At 42.0% G+C, this 22,773-nt stretch overlaps 2 protein-coding genes and 1 non-coding gene across 4 annotated transcripts; 2 read left to right on the top strand and 1 right to left on the bottom strand.

Moving 5' to 3' along the window:
- Window positions 1-2,899: 2,899 nt before the first annotated feature.
- On the bottom strand, window positions 2,900-16,061 carry LOC108123333 (D-beta-hydroxybutyrate dehydrogenase, mitochondrial). 2 transcript variants are annotated; one of them, XM_017238483.3, is made up of 8 exons: window positions 15,921-16,061; window positions 15,799-15,855; window positions 13,233-13,478; window positions 4,421-4,627; window positions 4,197-4,350; window positions 3,861-4,117; window positions 3,479-3,580; window positions 2,900-3,402 (listed from the first exon to the last, which is right to left on the bottom strand). In XM_017238483.3, the coding sequence occupies exons 2-8, from the start codon at window positions 15,820-15,822 to the stop codon at window positions 3,226-3,228; spliced, it is 1,167 nt and encodes a 388-aa protein (XP_017093972.1). In that variant the 5' UTR covers window positions 15,823-15,855; window positions 15,921-16,061; the 3' UTR covers window positions 2,900-3,225. The 2 variants fall into 2 exon arrangements, with proteins under 2 accessions (XP_017093972.1, XP_017093971.1); XM_017238482.3 differs by having other exon boundaries at window positions 15,925-16,052.
- Window positions 16,062-19,576: 3,515 nt separating this feature from the next.
- LOC108123060 (selenoprotein H) lies at window positions 19,577-20,175 on the top strand. Its single transcript, XM_017237965.3, has one exon. It carries the CDS (start codon window positions 19,660-19,662, stop codon window positions 20,083-20,085), a length of 426 nt encoding a protein of 141 aa, XP_017093454.1. The 5' UTR covers window positions 19,577-19,659; the 3' UTR covers window positions 20,086-20,175.
- Window positions 20,176-20,730: 555 nt separating this feature from the next.
- Window positions 20,731-20,803, top strand: TRNAR-ACG (transfer RNA arginine (anticodon ACG)). The gene has a single exon. It is a non-coding gene; the product is annotated as a tRNA-Arg (tRNA).
- The last annotated feature ends 1,970 nt before the right edge of the window (window positions 20,804-22,773 follow it).

The raw sequence follows: 22,773 nt of genomic DNA, 5'->3' as shown, positions 1-22,773 counted from the left end.
CCATCACAGTGAACCCCATAGGGGAAAACCCCATTTTCAAGGGATCCCTTCAGGAAAAATGGACAAAAAATTGAAAAAATATTTCGTCTCAGGATTTTTACGCAGAGTGGTGCAGAATCGATCTAGAAATCGTTTAAGGTATTCCGCTTGAGAATCCGATGAGAATTAAGGAAGATATAGCCATCACAGTGGACCCCATAGGGGAAAACCCTATTTTCAAGGGTCCCATCAAGAAAAATGGACAAAAAATCTAAAAAATATTTCGTCTTAGGATTTTGATGCGGAATGGTGCAGAATTGATCTAGAAATCGTTTAAGGTATTCCGCTTGAGAATCGGATAAGAATTGAGGAAGATATAGCCATCACTGTGGGCCATATAGGGAAAAACTCCATTTTCAAGGGGTCCCATCAGGAAAAATGGACAAAAAATCGAAAAAATATTTCGTCTCAGGATTTTTATGCAGAATGGTGCAGAATCGATCTAGAAATCGTTTAAGGTATTCCGCTTGAGAATCGGATGAGAATTGAGGAAGATATAGCCATCAAAGTGGACCCCATAGGGGAAAACCCCATTTTCAAGGGATCCCTTCAGGAAAAATGGACAAAAAATTGAAAAAATATTTTGTCTCAGGATTTTGATGCAGAATGGTGCAGAATCGATCTAGAAATCGTTTAAGGTATTCCGCTTGAGAATCGGATAAGAATTGAGGAAGATATAGCCATCACTGTGGGCCATATAGGGAAAACCCCATTTTCAAGGGGTCCCATCAGGAAAAATGGACAAAAAATCTAAAAAATATTTCGTCTCAGGATTTTTATGCAGAGTGGTGCAGAATCGATCTAGAAATCGTTTAAGATATTCCGCTTGAGAATCCGATGAGAATTGGGGAAGATATAGCCATCACAGTGAACCCTATGGGGGAAAACCCCATTTTCAAGGGGTCCCATCAGGAAAAATGGACAAAAAATCGAAAAAATATTTCGTGTCAGGGTTTTGATGCGGAATGGTGCAGAATCGATCTAGAAATCGTTTAAGGTATTCCGCTTGAGAATCCGATGAGAATTGGGGAAGATATAGCCATCACAGTGGACCCTATGGGGGAAAACCCTATTTTCAAGGGATCCCATTACGAAAAATGGACGAAAAATCGGAATTATATTTTGTCTCAGGAGTTTGATCCTCAAGGATAAACACCTCTCCAAGGATAAATAAAGAAGCTTGACCAATATTTGCCAGATGTTTGTTGACTCTGATGGCAATGAAGTGTTACAAGCAGGATAGCAGGATTTGCAGGATTGCTTTAATTCTGTCAAAATCCGTATCTTTTTCCGAAGTAAACAATACACCTTATTAGCTCACCAAACTGACTGAAAACCTGCCATTATAGCACTTTTAATTCCAATTTCCTTAATTTTTTTTGGTAGCTGCATTCTCAGTCCCAAATAAAAGGAATCCTGAATAGAATAAAGGGTTTCTTTTTTTGAGAAAAAAAGAAATGTTAACGCCATGTGGAACATGGAAACATCGCAAACTGAATACCTCCGGGCTGTCCGAGTTTGTTTCCATGTTAAAGTTACGGGCGCAAAACATGTTGCGGAATTCCCTCCGCCAGGCATTTAAGTTTAAATGCAAACCCATACCGAAACCTATTCAAATGACGGATAATGGCAGCGAGCTTAGGATTCTCTGGACAACCCACAGAATTTCCACATTAAAATCCATCATATCGGAAGTCCTGGGGTGGAGACCTTTCATTCATAATTCTCCTCATTGGGCTTCTCTGGAATGGCATGCCACAAATTTTTAATACGGATAATTTTTGTTCTGATCACAATACAAAAAAAAAAGTGGACAAAAGCTGGGGAAGTGTTACACATGGCTGGGTATAAGTACACAGAGAAAACAATTAGGAGATCTATAGAGATTAGGATGTAAAAATATTTAAAATTTAAATTCCCTTTTAGCTTCGTTAGATTCATAATCTCGGAAATACCACTCTTTCAATTGAATAATTTTGAAATTAATTTAAGCAATAACCTTTTCCCTTAGTGATCCGATATGTCCTGGAGAACAAATCCGCAAAATCTGACAGCTAAAAGGTAAAATGTCTGGTCTGCCATATGCGGAAAGCACTGGTCAAAGTCTGTCGACCTTGGCTGGCAGATATATGGCAGATGTGTATTTTTAGCTAACCAACTCATTTCCTATTCAACTTTTTTTGTTGTTTTTAAGTTCGCCATTATTTGTCCCTCAAAAAGTTCGAATGTGCCATTTACAGAGGTGGCAAGGGATGGTGGGCCTAGGGGGAGGTGCTGTAAAACATGGCCATGGCTGGCAGTTGCGGCTTAAGTTAACAACCATGGCAGATTTATGCGGCAGTTATGCACTTCTTGGCGGTGCCAGACTCTCCCTTACAACTTGGCTAACACCTTAACGGCTCATTGGGAGGGTGGCACGGGGAATACGCGAAACACCGGAGCTGAGATTCTGGCGCGGAATGTCCTTGCCGTTGCGGAAATGTCATTGTTGTTTTGAATCAAAGGCATTAAAAATTTATTGAATTTATTTTTATGCAGCGAGCTCCTTAGCGGCTGTGGCGACAGTAGCGGTGTCACTTGTCTAAGATCCTGGCTCCTGGCATTGCACTTAAGCTTAGTGTTACCCGACGAGGCTGTTGAGTCCTTAGTCCTTGCTTATGCAAGTTGGTGTCTGATGGATAGAAAACAGATACATATGTAGTTCCATAAATCTACTAAGCTCTGGCACTCTGCAATGTCAATCAAAAGCAATTAATAGGATTCAACCCGAAGAGAGTGAAAGTGAAAGAGCTAAAAGGAATAAGGAATAAGGATGCGATTGCTATTGTTTCCATTTTATTTTATTCATCGTTATACAATTCGTTCTAGCAACTAAAGAAAATAATATTATGCTGACGCTTCACAGACGCCTTCGCAAAAAATACACAATAAAAAAATTATAATAATAATAATAATGGAAATGAAAATGAAAAAAAAAAAAATATTATCAAAATAATCGAGTGAAGGACGTAAATGCTCATCGACTGACGCTCCTGGCAGCAGTTCTCCTTTATCAGTGTCCTTCATGCGCACCAAAGAAGCATGACGAGTGCGGGAATACCGGAGGAAAATCATAAATGAATAACAAATTTCCGAATAACAATCTCAGGACGTTGGGCGTACAGTGGCGGACAGGACATCATCAGCTCAGTAGACGAACTTCTTTTGCTCGCCGTACAAGGACTCGTACAGGGAGGGGGCCAGGTGCTCGGCCAGGAAGATCTGCAGCTTCTCGGGAGCAGTCACGGGGGTGTAGCGGGCCATGGGGAAGGTCCTGGTCACGGCATCGATAAGGACACGTAGTGTGGGCTGAATGTCCGCCGCCTGGAAAACAGGATTAAACTCTCGTTAGCCATTTAACGTTTGCAGGACATCGTAGTTGCCCACGTTACGCATTTACCTGGCGGGAGTACTTCTCCACCGATGTCATGGCCGCCTCATAGTAATCCTCGCCGTAGGTCTTCTTCTGCTCCGAGGAGAGTCCGTTCCACATCTGCTTGGCCTGCGAAGAGTGTTGGATAGGGCATGAGAGAATGTTGTGAGCCAGGTTAATGAGTTCTCGGCCAACTATTTTAGCCGCCCACCCCATGTTCCCTCTGATAGTTATCGTATCGTAAAAATCTAAAAGCATGACTTGGCTTTTACAGAGAAAGAAAAAAGAAGACTGGGAATTTTTTATAGCTTTCTTTATACTGTTTTGTTGTAGGCATAGTCTCTTCTATTTCTTTCAGTGCCTACCATTAACTCCCGGGTATTCATATCTAGTCCCATGGTAGACTTACCTGGTCACGCAGCTCCGTCTCGTTCAGCCAGCCATTGCCGGGGGCAAACTCTCCGGCCGCCACCACGGACACGTCCACGCCCCGGGTTCGCATCTCCTGGCGGAGGCAGGCGGCAAAGCAGTCGACGGCCGCCTGGGTGGCACACTGGATGCCACGCACGGGCGAGGGCACGCGGTTCAGTCCGGAGGTGAGGAAGACCACACGGCCGTGGGCACGGCGGACCAGGGGCAGGAAGATTTGTGTCAGGCGGGCGGCACCTTTGAAAATGTTTACAAAATTAGTGTTCCAGGGCTGCCGCAAACTTGTTGCCACACAGGTCTGTGGCGCCACACTCACCCAGCAGGTTGAGGTCCAAGCTTTTACGCAGAACGGCGAATGGGATCCACTCCAGCTCGCCCAAAGCTATCCAGTGGGCGCAGTGTACCACCGACCAGAGTCCTTCGGCGCCATGGGGCAGGTGCTGGGATACATAGCGGGCAGCTTCCAAAAGCTAAGGATAGCGGATAATGGTTGTGACATCGGCTGCAGGCCGTTGAAAGCTTTCAGTTTTGTAGACTTACGGTTTTCTCCGATGTGACGTCCAAATGCAGCAGCTTCATGCGTCCCGAGGTCTCCTCCTTGAGAATCTTGGCCTCGTCCGACTCCTCGATGGGCGTGTTAAAGCCGGCATAGACGGTGAAGCCCAGATCGTCCAGTTTCTTGGCCAAGTACCAGGCCAAAGGAGCCTCACAGCCAGTGATTAGGACACCCTTGCCCGAGGCAGATACCTTTAAAGAAAGAAAGAATTTGTATCTTTTAGATAAAATATCTATTAAATCAAAGGTAAAAGTTTGTTCAACTCTTCGGCTAATTAATGTTCGATAATTGTAACGCCAATTAGTCGGCAATTGAACTGGAAGATAGCTTGAGTTCGTATGTCAGAGTATCATGTTTTCTTAGCATACTCCAAGGCGGCGCAGCAGATGTTTAACCTTTGCCCCGCGTCGGTCTGTCTGGCTGTCCAGATCCAGATGTGACGTCTGTTGTGGGCTTTAAGGACCGCACACTTAAACGTCGACTCACAAACTGGACTTATTCCGCCCGCCAGTTGGCAACTTTGTCAACAGCGATTAAAGTTTTTTCTCCCTCGGATTCATTCCGCCAGCTCTCGATTTCAAAGCGAAAGTCCTGGACGGCTGGCCACCAAAGTCCTGTTCGGATATGTACCCAGCACCCTGTATATATATGTATGTATGTATGTACATGTCACAGTTATTTGTCTAAGTTCATCACGGTTTTCACAGACACCCATGATGATGGAAGTGAACTGAACTGAAGTGGGTGGCCAGGAAGACATGAGCTCACTAATACTTCCGCTTTAGACACGCGCCTTGGCCAATTCACTTTCCCACACACTCACACTCTCGTCATTGTCCTGGAATCAGGATGTTGGACAGAAAAAAAATATTATTTAAGAAATAGATGGTTTTTTTTTTTTAATCTTTGAGTCCTAAAGCCATTCTACAAGATCTTTCAGAAGATCTCTACTTCTTTATAAAAGTAGTTTCTTGTGATTATTAATTATAATATATATACTTTTTCTCCAAGTGTATTTAGAGACTAGAGTCCCTTTTGAGTCCTAGTGCCATCCTACTTTTGCGGCTAGGATAGTGTCATAATTCATCATCCCATTAACCAATATAGTTCGTCCTGGCTCAAGAGCCAAGTCTATAGTGTGCGTCAATCGAGTTTGGGTGGTTGGAGGTTGAAAAGGAGCTGAAGGAGGTGGGTGGTGGCTACTCATTGTTCGGGCTATTAAACCGTTATAAAGTGCTCGTAAAATTGTTGGAAAAAAAACCCCCAAAAGAATCGGGCCAAGACGGGTGTATTATTATTGGCTGTGCTGTTGACACCCATTAAGACTGGCCGGCATTTTATTGTGGCCATAAGTGTTTGGCTTATCGAAATCTGTTGGCTGTTGTTTGGCGTTAATAAAAACACAAAACCCCTCCAAGAAATTCCCGTCCACACAACCAGGGCACAAAAACCACCATGGGTTTCTGGCTTGTCTCCTAACTTTTCCATCGACAAGTTATGCTCCTTGAGTTTTTACGCGAATCTACTTTAGATATAGTGGTATAGTGGCATAGTGGTAGTACTACCAGTACTATCCACAAACTTTTGGTCAACTAAACTTTGGTGCTAAAAATGCAGCACGCAGCATTCCGAGTCCTTAGTTCCTCCTCGGCAACCCAATTTATTGCGGTTCAGCATAAATTACTTTAAACTTTTCCACCAACTACTAACAACACGAAAAAAAAGCTCAGAAATAAGACACAGGAAAGAAAAAGGAGCCAGTGACTTAACGGAATTGAGCAATTAAGATCCTGCAAAAACCAAGCCACAAAATGTTTAGAGTCAATTAAAGTTCGTCGAGGGGAAGGAGAAACAATAAGGACTTCCAGTGGCTGGCTGAGAAGAAATCGGAGAGAACAAAAACTTGGAAGTTGGTTAGTTGGTCCTAAAAGCCAAAAGCCAGGTTTAATAAGAGCCTTCATTCTTCTTTAAAAGCATCCTTCTTCTGTCCATTTTCCTGGCTAATATGTCGCTCCAAAAGCAATTCTTGCCGAAACGCAACAAAAAAGTTGTGGATAGTGGCATGACTACGTGCCTGGTTTGACACTACCGCCTGCCACTTGCCACTTGCCACCTGGCAGCAGTCAGCTGCTACCTGCTAGGTGCCACCTACTAGCTGGTAGCTGCCACTTTTGCCCCCAAACCTCTCGACGTGGTCATGTCGGCTTGTGGTTTTTTTGCAAAGCCGTTTCCCGAAATAGAAACCAAGTTGCATGCACCCCAAAAATAGCGCACGGAAGAGCGGGAAGTTTCGGGTAAATGACGGTGGATGCATGTCAGACATTCCATTTAACGGAACCGTGGGTGGGGATCGGAAGTGCCTGCCGCGCATTGGAAGCGAGTAAGTCAATAAGCGACCATCCGACCCCGGTCATCGCGGCCCTTCGCCCGCCCCCCCCCTGTTCAGTGTTCAGTGGCTATTTTAAATGCATCCTTTATTGCATTTTAATTGCAGGCAACTGGAAGTGCAAAGATTTATTCGCTTGCCAGGCAGTGGCAGCAACAGCAGGTGTTATCTGCGGTTGCAAGTGCTCCGGGCCCCTCCAAAAAAGCAAAAAAAAAAAAACGAAGCATTTTACGCGGACTTTTAGCCACAATTGATAAATGAGTTAAGAGCACGCGATCCGCTGGATGCCTTCTGCCGTCTGCCTGCACCTGGTTGCTTCGGGCTCATTAACTCGGTAAAGGCTTTGCGTACCACGGGGCGTATGCGCAATATTTATATAATGCATTATGCTGGCATTAGTCCTGGGAGGAAGGAGAGAGGGCCAAAGCGGAAGTTAATGTGTAAACTGCATCAAGTTAGCAGCGAAACCAAAGATAGTGAGTTCCCCTCCAAGCCCACTCCCCACTCCCCATTTCCCATTAAATATAATAATAACCGAGAGTGTTGAAAGTGTAAGGGAAACCCCATTATATACCGACCACTACCCACTCCCCCAAGCTTTTGTGTGTGGGAGCTGAAAGTTACGAGTGTAAAATGTAAACAACAATAGGTGGAAGTCCTGTGCCCCCCCCTGTATTTGTGTGAATAAATTTATGACTGTCCACAGTGGAGGCCAGCCAAGGATCCCTAGGACCTTTTGCGTATGGAAAATATTTGTGCGGAAGTTAATCCAGCTGAAATATATCAATAAACCAAAATCTATTGGGATTCGGAATTTAAGAAACTTTGCCCGCCTTGACCAAACCGGAAGTAGAAAATATAAACTTATTTTATATTCCCATTTCCAAGTAAATTAAAGAAACTTGATTCGAAGTGATTGAACCCGTTCGTTGCTGGTTTATCTCTCGTCCCTTATCTGTCCCTCCCAAAAAAAAGTTTGCCTTTATTATCTTATTTTTTGTCCTTATAGTCGTCTATATATATGTATATGCTGTGAGGCATCCTTACAGACACATAAAGCTCTCAAGAAAACGGGATACGCTTGACCGCTCGAGAGGCCCCGAAATAAATCTACATAAGCGAAATGGTGCAATTTTCCGAGTAGGGGGAGTCAGAGTTTAAGTGAAAAATGGCAAACAAACCGCATACAAATTGTCCTCGCTGTGTCACCAGCTCCCCAGGACCTCTTGCTTTCTTTTCGGGTGCTCCTTTTGTGAACAAGGCGACGAAATGTGGCCAAAACGACGCAAAAAAAAAAAAAAAGAAAAAACCAAAAATAAAAAAAACAAGAGAAACCAAGAAATGCGAAACAAAGAGAGGCACGCACACGCATGCACGCATATTAAATCAGTTGCTAAAAATAGACACCAAATAAAATGTGGCAAGCAGAGAGTGGTTGGTCGTCTGAGGGGCAGGGGGTTCCCACAAAAATATAAATTAACTAAAAAATTTGTGGGTGGGCGGTGGTCGGTGGCGATGGTCGGTGGCAGCAAAATATAAATGACAGCCAAGACAAACGGAATGAAGTGTAGCGAGCGCCAAAAGTCATTGAACGTATTAAGCTGTAATAAATTAATTAACCGGAAAGTTAAAAACCATTTCTGTGTTTGGCTTTCCAACAAAAATACACACACACACACATACACATATACGTAGGATTCACGCACGTATCCTGGTGGCGTGTGGCGGGCAGGTCCTTTGCCAACTTCACGCCATCCGCAGACGACAACGTCAGCATTAAAGGCTTTTCGCATTGCGCATACCACGCGTTGTACCAAACGGAGACCTAGGCCAATTTGCAGCTTGTTTTTGCTTTTTTTTTTTTTGTTTTTGTATCCGTATGGGTATTGGCCTGGCTATAAGAGTGTGTGGCAGTGTGTGTGTGTGCGTGTGGCAGACAACACGCAAAGCTTTGACTTTGTGCCAAGCCAGCCATTATGGCAGCTCAGCCTGTTAGCCAACATCTCCGTGCGGGTGTTTAAACGAAGGATTACGACCCCATGTCCTACCTATCCCCAGCCCTCCCTGGTTGCCCTCCCAGCGCCATACCCATTACCTACGGCTATATTTCCGGATGGAAATTTATCTGTATTTAAATTGCCATTGTATCCGGTCGAAAAATTATGCCCCTGGCAATGCTGGTTAATTAAAATATAGTGTAACATGCCAGGACATGTTTAGTTTAAGATAACGGCTTTTGAAAATGAAAAGGCTTTAAAGAATTGTATATATTTAACACTGCAGGGTTTATTTATGTTTATTTTAATTGGGTTTTTGTTGGTTAGTTTGTCTATAAAAACAATTTATAAATTAAAAAAGACCATACTATCTTAGCCAAATGGAATTTAAAAAAAAGAAGGTCCTTTAAACCCCTTTTATAGTTGACAAGATTAATATTCCACCAAAAAAAAAAACAAGCAACACAAAGAAATGGAATAAAATGTCAAACTGGTTACGAATTATTTGCTTGCTTAGGCGCCGTCTTTTGCCATCAGTTGCCACATTTTGTGGCATTTAGCTTTTTGTGACCCCTGACCTTCGGCTTTCGATGCATGATGTGCGATGCACGATGGATGCCCGGCTGGCTCGTCTGCAATTGGTTTTTAATTTAACTAAAATGCGCAGTACCACCAGCCAGAACCAGGACCAGGACCAGTGTGGCTTGGGCTTGGAGCTCGGATAGCTTGAACGGAGGATGGGGGTTGGGGGCTAGGACTTTTGAAGGCGATTTAATGGCGTGCAATTCTAAGAAACGCAATGCGCGCAGCTCGGGTCCTGAGACCAGAGTCCTCTAGCGCTGCGGTGCTCCTGTGTCCCATGTCCTTCATTGCCAGCCATTGTCAGGCCGGGCACGCCATTGCCATTTCTGAATGTCCTCAGTGTATTTATGCGTCAGTGTATGTGTGTGAATCAACAGGCCACGCGCGAGACCATAAAACCGAAACAGAAACAGAAACAGAGGAGTATCTACGTATCTGCTAGATACAAAAGAGCGAAAGGACAAACGCTAGCAAAAGGAGAGCTACCAGGGAGGGAGTGAGTGGGAAAGCAGAACAGAAAATGGTTAAAAACAAGCGAACGAAACTTCGCACATAATGAGTTTTTATGGTCTCTGTGTGTGTGTGTGTGTGTGTGGGGGGACTTGGGGGACAGGGGCTGGGGCATAGGGGGAGGTCTGGAGTGTGGGCTGGCTTTTATATAGCCTTCGGTGGCTCTGTGCATTGCGCCCATGGACCTGACTTTCATGGTTAGCTACAGCTACAGCTTCATATCCTGCTCCATCTACATTTCCATCTCCATCTCCTAATTGCAAATGCATTTCGCTTCCTTTTTTTCTTTCAGTGTGTATTTGGGTGTGTGCACAACACACAAATCAGCGTAAAATTTGTCTATAGACAAAGTTTTATGGAGCTGTTACTGCGACAAAGTGTTCACCAAAGGAAGCTGTCGCTTCAGAGTAAAAAACAAAAAGGAGCTAAGTAGATGGTTTACTGGGTAATAAACATAGGGAGGATCCAGGACATTGTTTCAGACGCAACGAAACTATGATGAACTGTTCACAGATGTTTTTCTCTAAATATATTAAAAAATGTATCTAAATGTACATTTTTTATATAATTATTCAGATAATTCTGATAGCTATTAAGAATTAAAGTCTACGAGATGGAAATAAAAGCATCCACTATATTTCGCTTCAAGATTTTGTATCTTTAGATTTAAAATATTCTAAAAATTTTTTTTTTTTTATTAATGTCTATAAAAGACTTCCTCTTCTCTTTCATTCTTTTATAATTTCAAGTCTTTATTTTCTCCAAGTGTACGGTCTCCCTGGAAACATTTTCCGGATACACTACGCAAGTGGCAGGATCATGACTCTGAGGTAACCGAAAACCGAGTGGATCAACTGCGGCTTCCAGCTGGCTCAGATGGCCAAGATGGCCAAAAGGGAGGTGGCTCCAAGGAGTCCAGAACTTCTGCAGGCGGAAAAGTTCAAGAGCGCGAGACCTTAAAACCCCGGCAACCAAGATCCGCACATTCAATTACTTTTAAAAGTGATGCGGCCACGGCAGCGAGGAGGCATGCGGCATGTGGCATGGGGCATTGGAGATGTGTGGGCGGGGTAAGGAGGTGGTGCGTTGCAGTGGGCGTTGCTGATGTTGAGCAACTGCTCATTAGCGTGGCTCACACGAAGCTATTAATTCAATTATTTACACTGTTTCTGGCAGCTGACAACAAAAAGCCCCGCACCCATCTTCGTGTCTTATTCCGGGAAAAGTGCTGTTGCTGTTGCTTTTCGCCCCAAAGGGGAAAATGTGGCAAGTGAGAGAGAGAGAGCAGAGGATGGTGGGGGGTGGATGGGTAGCTCTAGGGGCTTGGTCTAGTATCGACTTAATTATGCATATTACGATGAGTGTAATTTGCGTCCGCACTCCCAATCGGGTGCGGATAACCGAAACTCGAAATAGTCTGCAGACTTGCAACAGTTGCAATTTGGGTGAAAATAATAATGAGGGATTTGTGCCGAGGGGGCGTATGTGTGGGCGGGGGTGGGGGCGGTATCGTTGAGCATTTCATTAGCTGCGCATTTACATTTCATTGCACCCAATTTGAGCAGCCGAGTCGCGTCAACAGTTGCCCCTCATCCGCGAATCCTCCGGACTACGGACTATGGACTCCGGACTGAGGACTCCGGACTGCGGAATGCGGGTGTGCGTGCGTGTAATTTAATTCGACAGTCGTGCCATAAAAATGAAATGCACAACGTGCTGTGCAAGGATAAACAGTTCAGCTAGGACATGCCTCTAATATACATACACACACACACATGTAGAGCACACATACATCTCTATCTATTTGCAAATAACTGTATGTACATGTGTGTAAATGTGAAATGACAACAGAAATCGGGTTAATAGTTGGGGCCTGTCCTAGGCCGAAAAGCTAATCAAAAGCAAGGACATTACATGTTTTGTTTCCCTTTTCTTGTCCCAAAAGGAGTGTGGCAACGTTGACGCCCTTAACTCGAAGTCTGTTGCCGTTTCCAAAAATAGATTCCATAGAATTTTGCGTATTTTGAGTGTCTTCCACCCAAGGACAAGGACATTGCTGATGAAACGGAATAAGCATAAATGTTTCTTCGTTTTTTCTTGTGCTTCTTTAATTTATTAGCAAAGATGTTTATCAACAAAGTAAAGTTCTTATTCAAATTATTTCTTAAAAGCTTGAAATTCTTTTTCCCCCTGGGAGGCTTTTGCAGAGGCAGAGTCCTGCCACCTATCTGCTCTTCGTTTCGCATCGTGGCCACCTCCTGTTGCTACCCTCTTACCCTGTCTTGCATCTGCTGCTGTTGCTGTTAATTATCCTGCCGTCGTGCTTATTACCTTAATGTCGGGTTGACCATTGCAGGCTGCAATTGGCCACACAATGCCGACCCCCCGGATACGGATCCAGGACGCCGACTACGTGCCCGAGAGCTTGCAATTCCAGACTCCATAGTCCGGTGTCCGCCGACAGGACTCTCTTGCAGTAATTGCCAGGCAACAAATGGCCAATGTCATGCCTGCCAGCTCTCGACAGCCGGGTAAAGCTAATTAAAGTGCACGCAAATTTGAATTATCTGCTGACTGTGCCGGCGCCACCATCATAAATGTGCATTCAAGCAAATGGCGCGAAAACCGAGTACACTGGCCAGCTCATTACGTATACGCAGTGTGGTCTATCAGGAATTCGGACAGGAATTTAATATCTTAGACTTGAGATAGCTCCAACTAATCAGACTTGATGACAATTTCTTGTCAAAGTGAGTCTCAAGTGAATCAGGAGTAAGCATATTTCTTTTCTGCAAATTGATATTCATTACGAAACCCTTTTTGTTCGGAGCAAGGCTAGGCATTGCCTCCTCCTAGACTTTTTCCCTCCTTATTTATTTGTTTTCATTTTCATTTTCTCGACTGGCAGTAAGCCCTAAAATATCAAGCCAAATCCACAGTCAAGGGTTTCCCCCATCGCCCGCTCTTACGACTTTCTGCCTTGTCTCTTGTTAACCATGCCCCTTCCTGGGCTTCTTTTGGCCAAGTTGCTGCCCTGGTGGCTTGTGACTATTTTTAGTGGCACTGATTTGTTTTGCCCTCTCCTATTGAGGGAGAGGGAGATCCTCCGGCGTTGTCGTCACTTGTGGTTTTGGCTTGGCACTCGAAGCGAGCCAAAACGGAAAAAGGAATCCCAAAGTTATGGCCGCCCCGTGGCTCTGAAACCGAAACCATATGGCTTTGGCTTCGGCTTCGGTTTAGGCCGTGGCCAGACCGATCCTTTTTGCGGTTGCCCTAGGATTAGACTGTCTGGATGGGGAGTGCTGTAGTGCCGGGACTTACCTTGACAAAGTGATAGAACAAGACGGCTCCCACGGTGGACAGGGCGAACCAAACGAAGACGGCGAACGTCGAGATGCTGGAGATGTTGAGGGCGTGGAGCAGATGCGAGGAGACGATGGCCGCCGCCTGGCAGAAGAGGAACGGCATGAAGAGACGCTCGAATATATCCCAGGGAATTTCCGCCGATTTCTGTGGCAATGCCGATATGGATCCTCGACGCAGTGAGGCGCGTCGCGAGGCACGGCGCTAATGGATGGAAAAAAGAGATAAAAAGATACAATTGATGGATAGATACACACACACACACACACACTCATATCTCTATTTAATTATTCATTTTGTTTTCAGCCAAATTAACATTTCATTTGTTTCGCTGGCTTTTATAAATAGCCACCAGACAGAGAATATCTGCGATGTTGTTTTATCAATTCGGCGAGATGTTTGTTTGGCAAATATTTAAACAATTGCCAAAGGCTTGCTGTTTGTGTTTCGATCAATAAACAATGCGAATATGCAAATTATTGCATAAACTTATTATTTTTATTTAAAAACCGACCGAGATATACATTCTTTTTTTGGCAAAAGACTAGTATATTTCCATATTTTTGGTCTTTTAATTGAAAGACTCCTACTGATTCGCTGAAGTGAATCAATTTGAAGAGGCCAGCCAATGGGTAATTTACTTTTTGGATTGCCACAACAACAGGTGCACAAAATGCCTTTGAGTCGAATGCTTTTAATTATAGAACATTTTTGCAAAAATATTACAAAGATTTACAGAAATTGTTGCTGCACGAGTCTGGAATCTAGAGAGAAATCTGTACAATAGGTGAGATGAAATGCATTCCATTGATTGAGTTGAGGTTTCCGTTTGATTCTGGTAATCGTTCTGACGAATTCTTCCTTTTGATTCGATTGTTATTTTGGCAGCAATACATCATCGCCATTTCATTAAACATAACCAAGTGCAACCACAAGCACTTACATCTGATGTCCAGACCCCGGCCCACTCAGACCCCCACATTGACATTGACATATAGCAATTACACATGACGTCTACAATGGTGTTCTGGGCCATGAGGCCAAAAAAAAAAAGGAAAACCTCAACGAAATGGTTATGGAAATGTGTGTATGGAATAGAATGGGAAATCCCCACCCTTCCTCCAGGCAAAACTACCTACTCCACATCCTTTTGGCCATTGGCCATAAATCAACGACAGTGCGAAATAATCAAATGGTGGCATCTGCATAAATACAGAAGCCAATTGATTTATTCGGGCCCAAAATAAACCAATTCCATTCTGGCTTCTTGGGACTTTGGATTGTAAAACTGGCCGGATCTGGCTATTTATATGCCACCTAGTGCTGCGTTAAATATCAAAAGGAAATCAACTATGTCATTATGCCTGTTGGGGTCTTGCTTTCGTCATCGAACGCCGTCGACCTTGCCACCAATTTTTTTGTGTGTGATTTAGTTTAGCCGAGGGATATGTGGCTCTGGGCTGTGTGACTCGGTGACTAATGCCGCAATCTGTAACCAAAAATTTACACACATCGGAAAAAAGCGAAAAAAAGTGGCGGGCAGCCCACTCAAATGCGACAATTTCGAACCGAATTTCGATCTATGGGATATAATTCGAATAAACACATATGCCGGCATAGACACAAACATATACACATTATTATATATTATATATATGTTTGTAAATATGTTTATTTATGTGAATATGTTTGACGATTTATGTACTTAATGGGAATGCTCAGCTGCCAAGAAATCAGCATCAGCATCGAGAATCTAGAGAATACTTTTTGTGGATTGTACGTTTTTGGTTTGTGGGTTTGTCTCCAAGCTTATATTTTTTTTATTATTAATAAAGATATGGATATGTATTTTTAGATAATGTGGAGGAATCAAATGGAATGGAAACTTCTGGCATTGCAAAAATGATTTCGAAACGTGGCATTTTTCATCTCACAAAATCCACTTAAATAGCTGTGGAATTCTTTGTCCAAAATAGTTTTCTTATGTAATCCATCATTAGAATATGAATGCAGTTTGTGAAGACATTTATGACATGGCTTTTACCGAGCACTTAAATATCCATTTTCCGGCATTTGAATTTTTGTTTTCTTACCCCTGATTTTAGTGCAATTCTTAGTTGGCCTATACGTACGTTGACCTAGTTGGATCTTAGCCATTAAGTGAATTTTTTTAATTAATTTGGCGGCGTTTTGAACACCGCATGACTTCCTGGCTCTCTCGCTACCACTATGCCCCCTCTCTTTCTGTTTCCTTCCGGTTAACAGACAAAGCCTTTTCCTTACGGCGGCCAAAAAGGGCGTGGGGTCTGGAATTTGTGTATTGGCATTTCTGGGTTAAACTAACTGGGCTAAGTGTGGCCACGAACCAGGCAACCGAACCGTAGAACCCAAGTAGCGACAATAAATTTGGCTTTGCCATTGCCTCGGGCTTGGGTAAACACAAACAGGACAACCACGACAGCCAGGACATTGGAGAACTCTGGGACACAGATGGCTTTTTATCCGGAGGCCAAGTTTCACTTACCATATTGTTATCGAAGACCTGCATGTCGGATGCGGCTGTAGCTGCCCCAGTAAGTATCTGCCAAAGGATAAGAGGTTGCTGGAGGATGTGCTATTTGGAAGGATACTCCAACACACACTCACTCACTGAGTCACTGAGAAAGCGTTCCAGAGATCGAGACTTCTCGGCGGGATAGTCCAAAATTTTTGTAGTGATTTTCGGTGCGCCTGGGCGCTTTGAAACACGACGTAGAACTGGGGGCACTGAAAGCGGTACGAGATCGCCTGCGGCATCCGACAAAAAAAAATGTTTTCTCTCAAAGCAAACGACGACGTCGCTGCTTAAGTCGACGTCGACGACGACGACGACGTCGATGCCAGCGTCAACGACACCACCGGCGTCTCAGTTGTATTTCAAAATGCTGCAGTGGAATTGTCGTTTTGATTTTTTAAAAATATATCTGTGAAATATGTGCAGACATGCGTGTGCGAACTCTCAGATACAGGCGCGCCGAGATACATATTCCGCTATTCAGATAAATAAATATATTTAAATTTGTGTATTTTGGTTTTGGGCTGCTGCCCCACTGACGCCGCAATTTAAGCATTGATGATTGTTTTTCCACAGCTACAGATACTTTACTCTACAGATACATTTGTTCGGTTTGCGGCTCACCTATTTTACATTTGAATGTTGCTTTAAAAAGTTCTCTTTTTTAAATACCCATAAATATTTATGGGTCACACCAACCAAAGGTCCTGATCCGAGTTTAGCCATGGATTTTCGATCTCTTTATTTTTTTTTAAACTGCCGAAAGAGTCCGATGTAACGTCACTCCCAGCTTGTTTACGTTTCGTTGTTGTTAATTTGCAAATTGCATTTTTATTCTTTATTAAAACGCCCTCCTGGTGAAATCAACAAATTTCCTCGCTTTTGCATTTTATATGTTTTTATTTTAACTGTTTGCTGGCCGGGAAATTGGAAAATTGCATAAATAAACCATTCCGTTAAAAGGTCTATGGTAGAAGGATGTTGGCCAGGAAAAAAAATAATTCAACTTTAGCCACGCGGGAATTCGGAAATAAAATGCACTAAATGCTCTTTCGCAATCCAGCCAACATGACCAGTTCATAAAAAGCAATAAACCAAAAGTTTTTTATGTTTCATAGGTTTTTCAACACAAAAAAGAACAAAGCTGATGTCTCTACCCATCTACCTATACGTCTATGCCTTTCTATTAACATGCTGATATAAGCTCTATATATGTAGATATCCATATACTTTATTTTAACGATTAAATACTTCCTAGCCATCGCAGATAAAAGTAAAATATAAATACAAATTCAATTGAAAAGTGAAATGAAGAGACCTTTTCCCCTAAAAAACCCAGATATATATAAAATAAAAATCATTTAAAATTTAATTAAGATTCAGGGGGAGAATTGCGATCAGTACTGCATTTAGGTTCAGCGATACCAAAATTTGTTATTAATTTTAATTTAATAGAAAATAAGTTTCAGAATAGGAATAGAGAACAAACACAGATGGAACAGATGCCAGCGTTGCATTTACTATTAAATAAAAAAAAAAGTAATTTAAATGAAAATAAGCTTCAGGATGAGAACGCGATCTAGACTATCTTGGGACTGGGACGTCAAATTAGATCTCCACATAATATACTTTAAAGATTAACCTACATATGCACGGCTCTCATAAATTATGGCAATATTAAGCTACGGAATTCAGGTATAGAAATAAAATAAAAATCATCAAAAATCCATTTAAGCTTCAGCAGTACTTAAATTATGAAATAAAAATAATATAAATGAAATTCTGTTTATTAAATAAAAAAAAAATTAATTTAAATGAAAATAAGCTTCAGGATGAGAACGCGATCTAGACTATCTTGGGACTGGGACGTCAAATTAGATCTCCACATATTATACTTTAAAGATTAACCTACATATGCACGGCTCTTATAAATTATGGCAATAGTAAGCTACGGAATTCAGGTATAGAAATAAAATAAAAATCGTCAAAAATCCATTTAAGCTTCAGCAGTACTTAAATTATGAAATAAAAATAATATAAATGAAATTCTGTTTATTAAATAAAAAAAAAAAGTAATTTAAATGAAAATAAGCTTCAGGATGAGAACGCGATCTAGACTATCTTGGGACTGGGACGTCAAATTAGATCTCCACATAATATACTTTAAAGATTAACCTACATATGCACGGCTCTTGTAAATTATGGAAATAGTAAGCTACGGAATTCAGGTATAGAAATAAAATAAAAATCATCAAAAATCCATTTAAGCTTCAGCAGTACTTAAATTATGAAATAAAAATAATTTAAAAGGAAATCTGTTTCAAAATAGGAACTGCAAAACAAATTGAAATGGAACAGATGCCAGCGTTTCCCGGAAATTAGTTACCGCCGAAAAAAAAGAAAAATAATAAAATAAAATAAAAATATAAAAAGTTGGACGAAATAAAAAAGAGTGTGTCGGGTGGGTCCTAAGATCTGACTGACTTACCGGTAGACCAGACCCAGCCTTTTATAGTATTTACTTAAAAGTGTTGAAAAATTCTCAAGAAACAAAAGTTTTGGGTTTCTGACACCTAAACCAGGGCTTCCAAACGCCAGGGCTTCAATACGATACATCGTTCAAATTCTGATATTAGATAAATAAGAGACTGCAGCCAATAAGGAACATTTTAAAACAATGTTTATAGCTTAAAGAGTTTATAGATCGGGAAGAAATACAATTTCTGAACCATCAAGTATTGGACAAGTTATATACATATTTCCATGACTTTTCGGCCAAAACCGAAACTGTTAAATCATATTTTTTGTAAATATTTTAACAATTTGTCTGCCAATTCAAAAACTGAGTACTGTTTATGAATTAGGAATCTAATCCCCTTTAATCTCCTCAAAAGATAAAATGAATTATGCAAAAAAAATTGTGTCAAATTTTTCCCAAAATGATGATGGCACCCCTTAGAAAATTTGTTAAAATAGGGTCACTTTATGGTTGATCAGACTTTGATTGAAACTAATAGTACTTAAACTACTAAGTTTGAAAAGATACGACACTTGTCAATCGGACAAGTCTAGGCCGAGTTATTGGCCGCCCAATTAGTCGAAATATCCCTTAAAGGATATCCTTTAGTCGCCATATCTGAACTTCAGATTTAAATAAATTTATTTGTTTAAATACTTATGACTATATTCATGTTTTTGTTTTATTGTTGATGCATGTTTGTGTCGGACAATATATTATTGTTATGCCTAGAATTTGTTGAGTAGCTGTTCTGCTTGAATACAGACAGTGCTATAAATTGACGTCTATATTGGAGCGACTTTGTGGACATGAGAATACGTATGTATATATCCGATTCTATATATACCCATATGTGTTGAGAAAAATATTTACCACCGATGCCGCTGGCAGCATTTTTTGTGCATCTATTTGAGTTCTTGTTTGTTGTTTTTTGTTTCTTCTCAAAAGGCGGCTGCTTTGTCAGTCAATGTAGCCAAATTAACAGGCCAATTTTTTGGTGTGTGTGTCCCCAAAAGTTGTTGGCTTTTTCAGATAGTCATGCAGCTTAAAAATAGCCGGGCTAATGGTCGCAAGAATAATATTCTGGACAGCACTGCGTACTTTCAAAACAAGCAAAAAAGATTTATGGATAGCACAAGCAGATGCCAAAATAACAAAAAATCATAAAAGTCCAACCCAGTAATCAATCAACGAAAGCAATTATAAATTAATACATGGCTTCTAAAAAAAACTTGATGCAGTAGGCTTTCTGTAATATTTTTCAAAATACATTCTCGGGTCAAAAAAATTAGGAGAGTCCCTTGTCTGGAGCCATGCCGCCAAAAGGTCCACCCAAAAAATCCAAAAAGGAGGTGGACTGGGCCGCTGACGAGAACTTCACCAAGGATCGGTCTATGATCTATGTGGAGCACACCTACGAGTGCCCTATTTTCACGACCAAGGCCGATGAATGCGGTGCCTTTTTCACGCAACGGATTCCGGAGCGAAAGTTCCAGTTGGTGAAGAACAAGTACGGAAAACTGTTGCCCCGGGAAGGAGCCTTCGAGATCGGCTTCTCTCAAAATGCCCGTACCTCTGTGCACGAGCTCTGGTCGGGATTGGACAAGGGTCCGCCGAGACGGGACAAGTTTCCCGACTATGAGACCCTAGTTCCCGAGGTGCAGAAGATTCTGAAGAAATTCTATCCGGACAAGGCCGTGGGCGTGGAGGACGAAGATGAGGAAAGGGACTCTTCGTAACTTGGAATTTACAAGGAGTATGTAAATTTTTGGCATTTACCATAACAATATTGGCATAATAAACAAGACCTGTTGGTGGGAAAACTTTAAGACGGAATCTCCTGCCTTCGACAAAAATTAGCGCGATTATTATATGGCATTGTGTCTCGTTGATGGTGTTTTTTTTCGCTTTCGTTGATGTCGCTGACTGACATCCTGACGTCGCAGTTTGACAGCTCTTTTCAAAAAGCTAAACGCTTAAATCGACCAAAATAATTAAGCAAATACAATACGCTCACATTGTGAACAATTCCAATATACTTTGCAGCCAGCATCCCCCGGGGACATTAGAGACGTCCCATTGTCTGCCAGTGCCACTGAAATCAAAGCGCCACAACAGGCGGGGGTGGGGCAGGCTGGTGGTGTTTTAGTGGTGCTAGTGACGCTATCTCACTCTCTGGGTGTTGACACAACAAATAACCGAAACAATTTCTATTCTATTCGCAATCGAAAAAGAATAATCCAAAAAATTGGAATTGAAAGTTGAAATGAAAACAAAGGATACAGAAATAGGATATGCAGAAAAGGATATCTAACAGGAACTATCAAATGCTCTAAGGAGGATTTGTGTATAGGAGTAAGCTATTTTTCTGATAATATTCAAAGGGTCCTGTGGCGCAATGGATAACGCGTCTGACTACGGATCAGAAGATTCCAGGTTCGACTCCTGGCAGGATCGATTCATAATTTTTTTGCATAATATTTTTTCATATTTAAAACAGTATTTCCTTTAAAAAAAACGCAAATCACCCCGCAATTTCAACATCAATTGTAGATGAATTGTGAAAATGTTGAATATAGAAAATGGAAGAGCAAAGAAAGTGCCTGGAAATAAATAAATTGGGAAACCAAAATAGCACACAACAGCACCCAACAGCCGTTGTTTGTGATGTTAGCCAAGTTAGCTGGGGGAAAGCCAACAAGTCGTGAAAATCCCAACCAAATTACATTGTGGGGCAACAACCAATGACAATAACAAATACCAAATACCATGCACCACCACGGCTTTTGTCCCAAGTTGGCCCTCTGGGTTTGCTATTTCGACTATTTCGACCATTCCGACATTAAAACTACAACGGCAGCAGGAAAAGTTGCACCAGAATAGCCCAGAACAGGGCTCTGGGTCTCTGTTTGATGATTATATTACGAGAATATGAGGACTCCTCGGTTTTTGGTTATTTTTTTGCTTGGATCAGCATGCAAATTGGCCTGGGCTAGTCTTCATGGTAAATGCAGATTGGTTTTTGATTGACTGTTAGACTTCCAGCCATGTTTTTTTGGCGGTGTGAGCTAAAGTTAATTTGAATATCACGTATACGTCATGTCGTGCAACAAAACTACACACAGCTTGACCAGTCCGGGCGGATAATGGAGGCAACAAAGGCGAATATAAAGCAAATTTTTAACATATTTTGCAGCATCCGTGGCGGGCATCATTAATATTAATAAAGGCCGTATAAAATGGCTCATCTAAAGATACGAAAAATTTGAGAGAAAAAAAAGAACATTTTTACCGTGGCGTAAGTAAATGAGATTCTGCTACAAAAAAAAAACACTGACGACAAAAAATGGGCGGCAATGATTTCAACAGATTTTATGAGACTCACAAAGAAATGTCAACGGAACGACTTTTTTTTTGTGTCAAAATGTATTTTTATTTTTTCTTTGTTTTGGGCTAAAAGAAATGGCCGTGTCTGCTGGAAATGGGTTAATGTCCAGCCCACGAAATGCAGCTCCTAACTGGACAAATTTCGGGGTGTATATGTATATGGAATGCGTGGTCCTGCCCGCATGTGTCAACTGTCACAGGGATATCGAAGGGGAAACCGTTCGCTAGCCAAGGACAACGCAGGACGATTGCCAAGAGCCAACTAAAAAGGAGCTTTAATGGAAACAGACCGCAACATTTTGCATTAGGCGACAAGTATGAATGCATATATATTCTTGGCCAAGTCTGGAGCAGGAGTGGGTGTTTCGGTTCGGTTGGGTTCTGTTGCCAAAACTTGTTTGGCAGTTGCACCAAAATTCTCTTGGTTGATGTAAAAATAACCCAAGCAGGCAAAAAACCAACCAAAACCAAGACAAACAAATTGAATTGTTTTATTTTTCACCATATACGGATTCTTGTTACTCCACCAGTCCCCGAATAATTCGAAGCCCCCGGGGCAAGGTCGATTCAGGGCACGTTCGGTTCTGCTATCCATCCTGGCATCTATGATACAGGATACTCTCATCTCCGAACCGGATCGATGGGGGGTGTGCAACAAATTGCAGCCGGATTTAAGGGCAATTTATTTACAAGCGATGCGAAGGCGAATGCGAATGGCAAATGCCAGAAGCTGCCATTTTAGGCTTTGGCATTTGTTTTATCGCGCCTAGACCTTCATGGGGGCCATATGTGTGATGGCATGCGGTATATACGGACATACGATGTGGGCCTGGCTAAATCCCCTTTTAATGAACCAACTGGATTGGCCTTTGGCTGATTGCACGCTTAACTGGTCTGCAGATTGCATTTGTCACACCTTAATTAACAGCCGAGTTCTTCCAGCTCCGCAAAAGGTCATGACAGTCTTCTCCTTCCTGCTCATATTTTTTCGTGGCCTTCTCGACCTTTAACCTTTGCCATTTCCCGATGGAGGGACTCGC

This window comes from Drosophila bipectinata, chromosome 2R (genome assembly GCF_030179905.1).
Source record: "Drosophila bipectinata strain 14024-0381.07 chromosome 2R, DbipHiC1v2, whole genome shotgun sequence".
Taxonomy (NCBI): domain Eukaryota; kingdom Metazoa; phylum Arthropoda; class Insecta; order Diptera; family Drosophilidae; genus Drosophila; species Drosophila bipectinata.
This window is presented reverse-complemented; position numbering and strand designations above follow the sequence as displayed.

What these genes read in the sequence shown, in the direction of transcription:
- LOC108123333 (XM_017238483.3), bottom strand. Translation starts at nt 15,822, where the DNA reads ATGCAGGTCTTCGATAACAATATG. An exon ending in TGTTCTATCACTTTGTCAAG is followed by an intron (nt 4,628 to 13,232) that starts GTAAGTCCCGGC and finishes CTTTCTTTAAAG; the next exon opens with GTATCTGCCTCGGGCAAGGG. An exon ending in ACGTCACATCGGAGAAAACC is followed by an intron (nt 4,351 to 4,420) that starts GTAAGTCTACAA and finishes CGCTATCCTTAG; the next exon opens with CTTTTGGAAGCTGCCCGCTA.
- LOC108123060 (XM_017237965.3), top strand. Translation starts at nt 19,660, where the DNA reads ATGCCGCCAAAAGGTCCACCCAAAAAATCCAAAAAGGAGGTGGACTGG.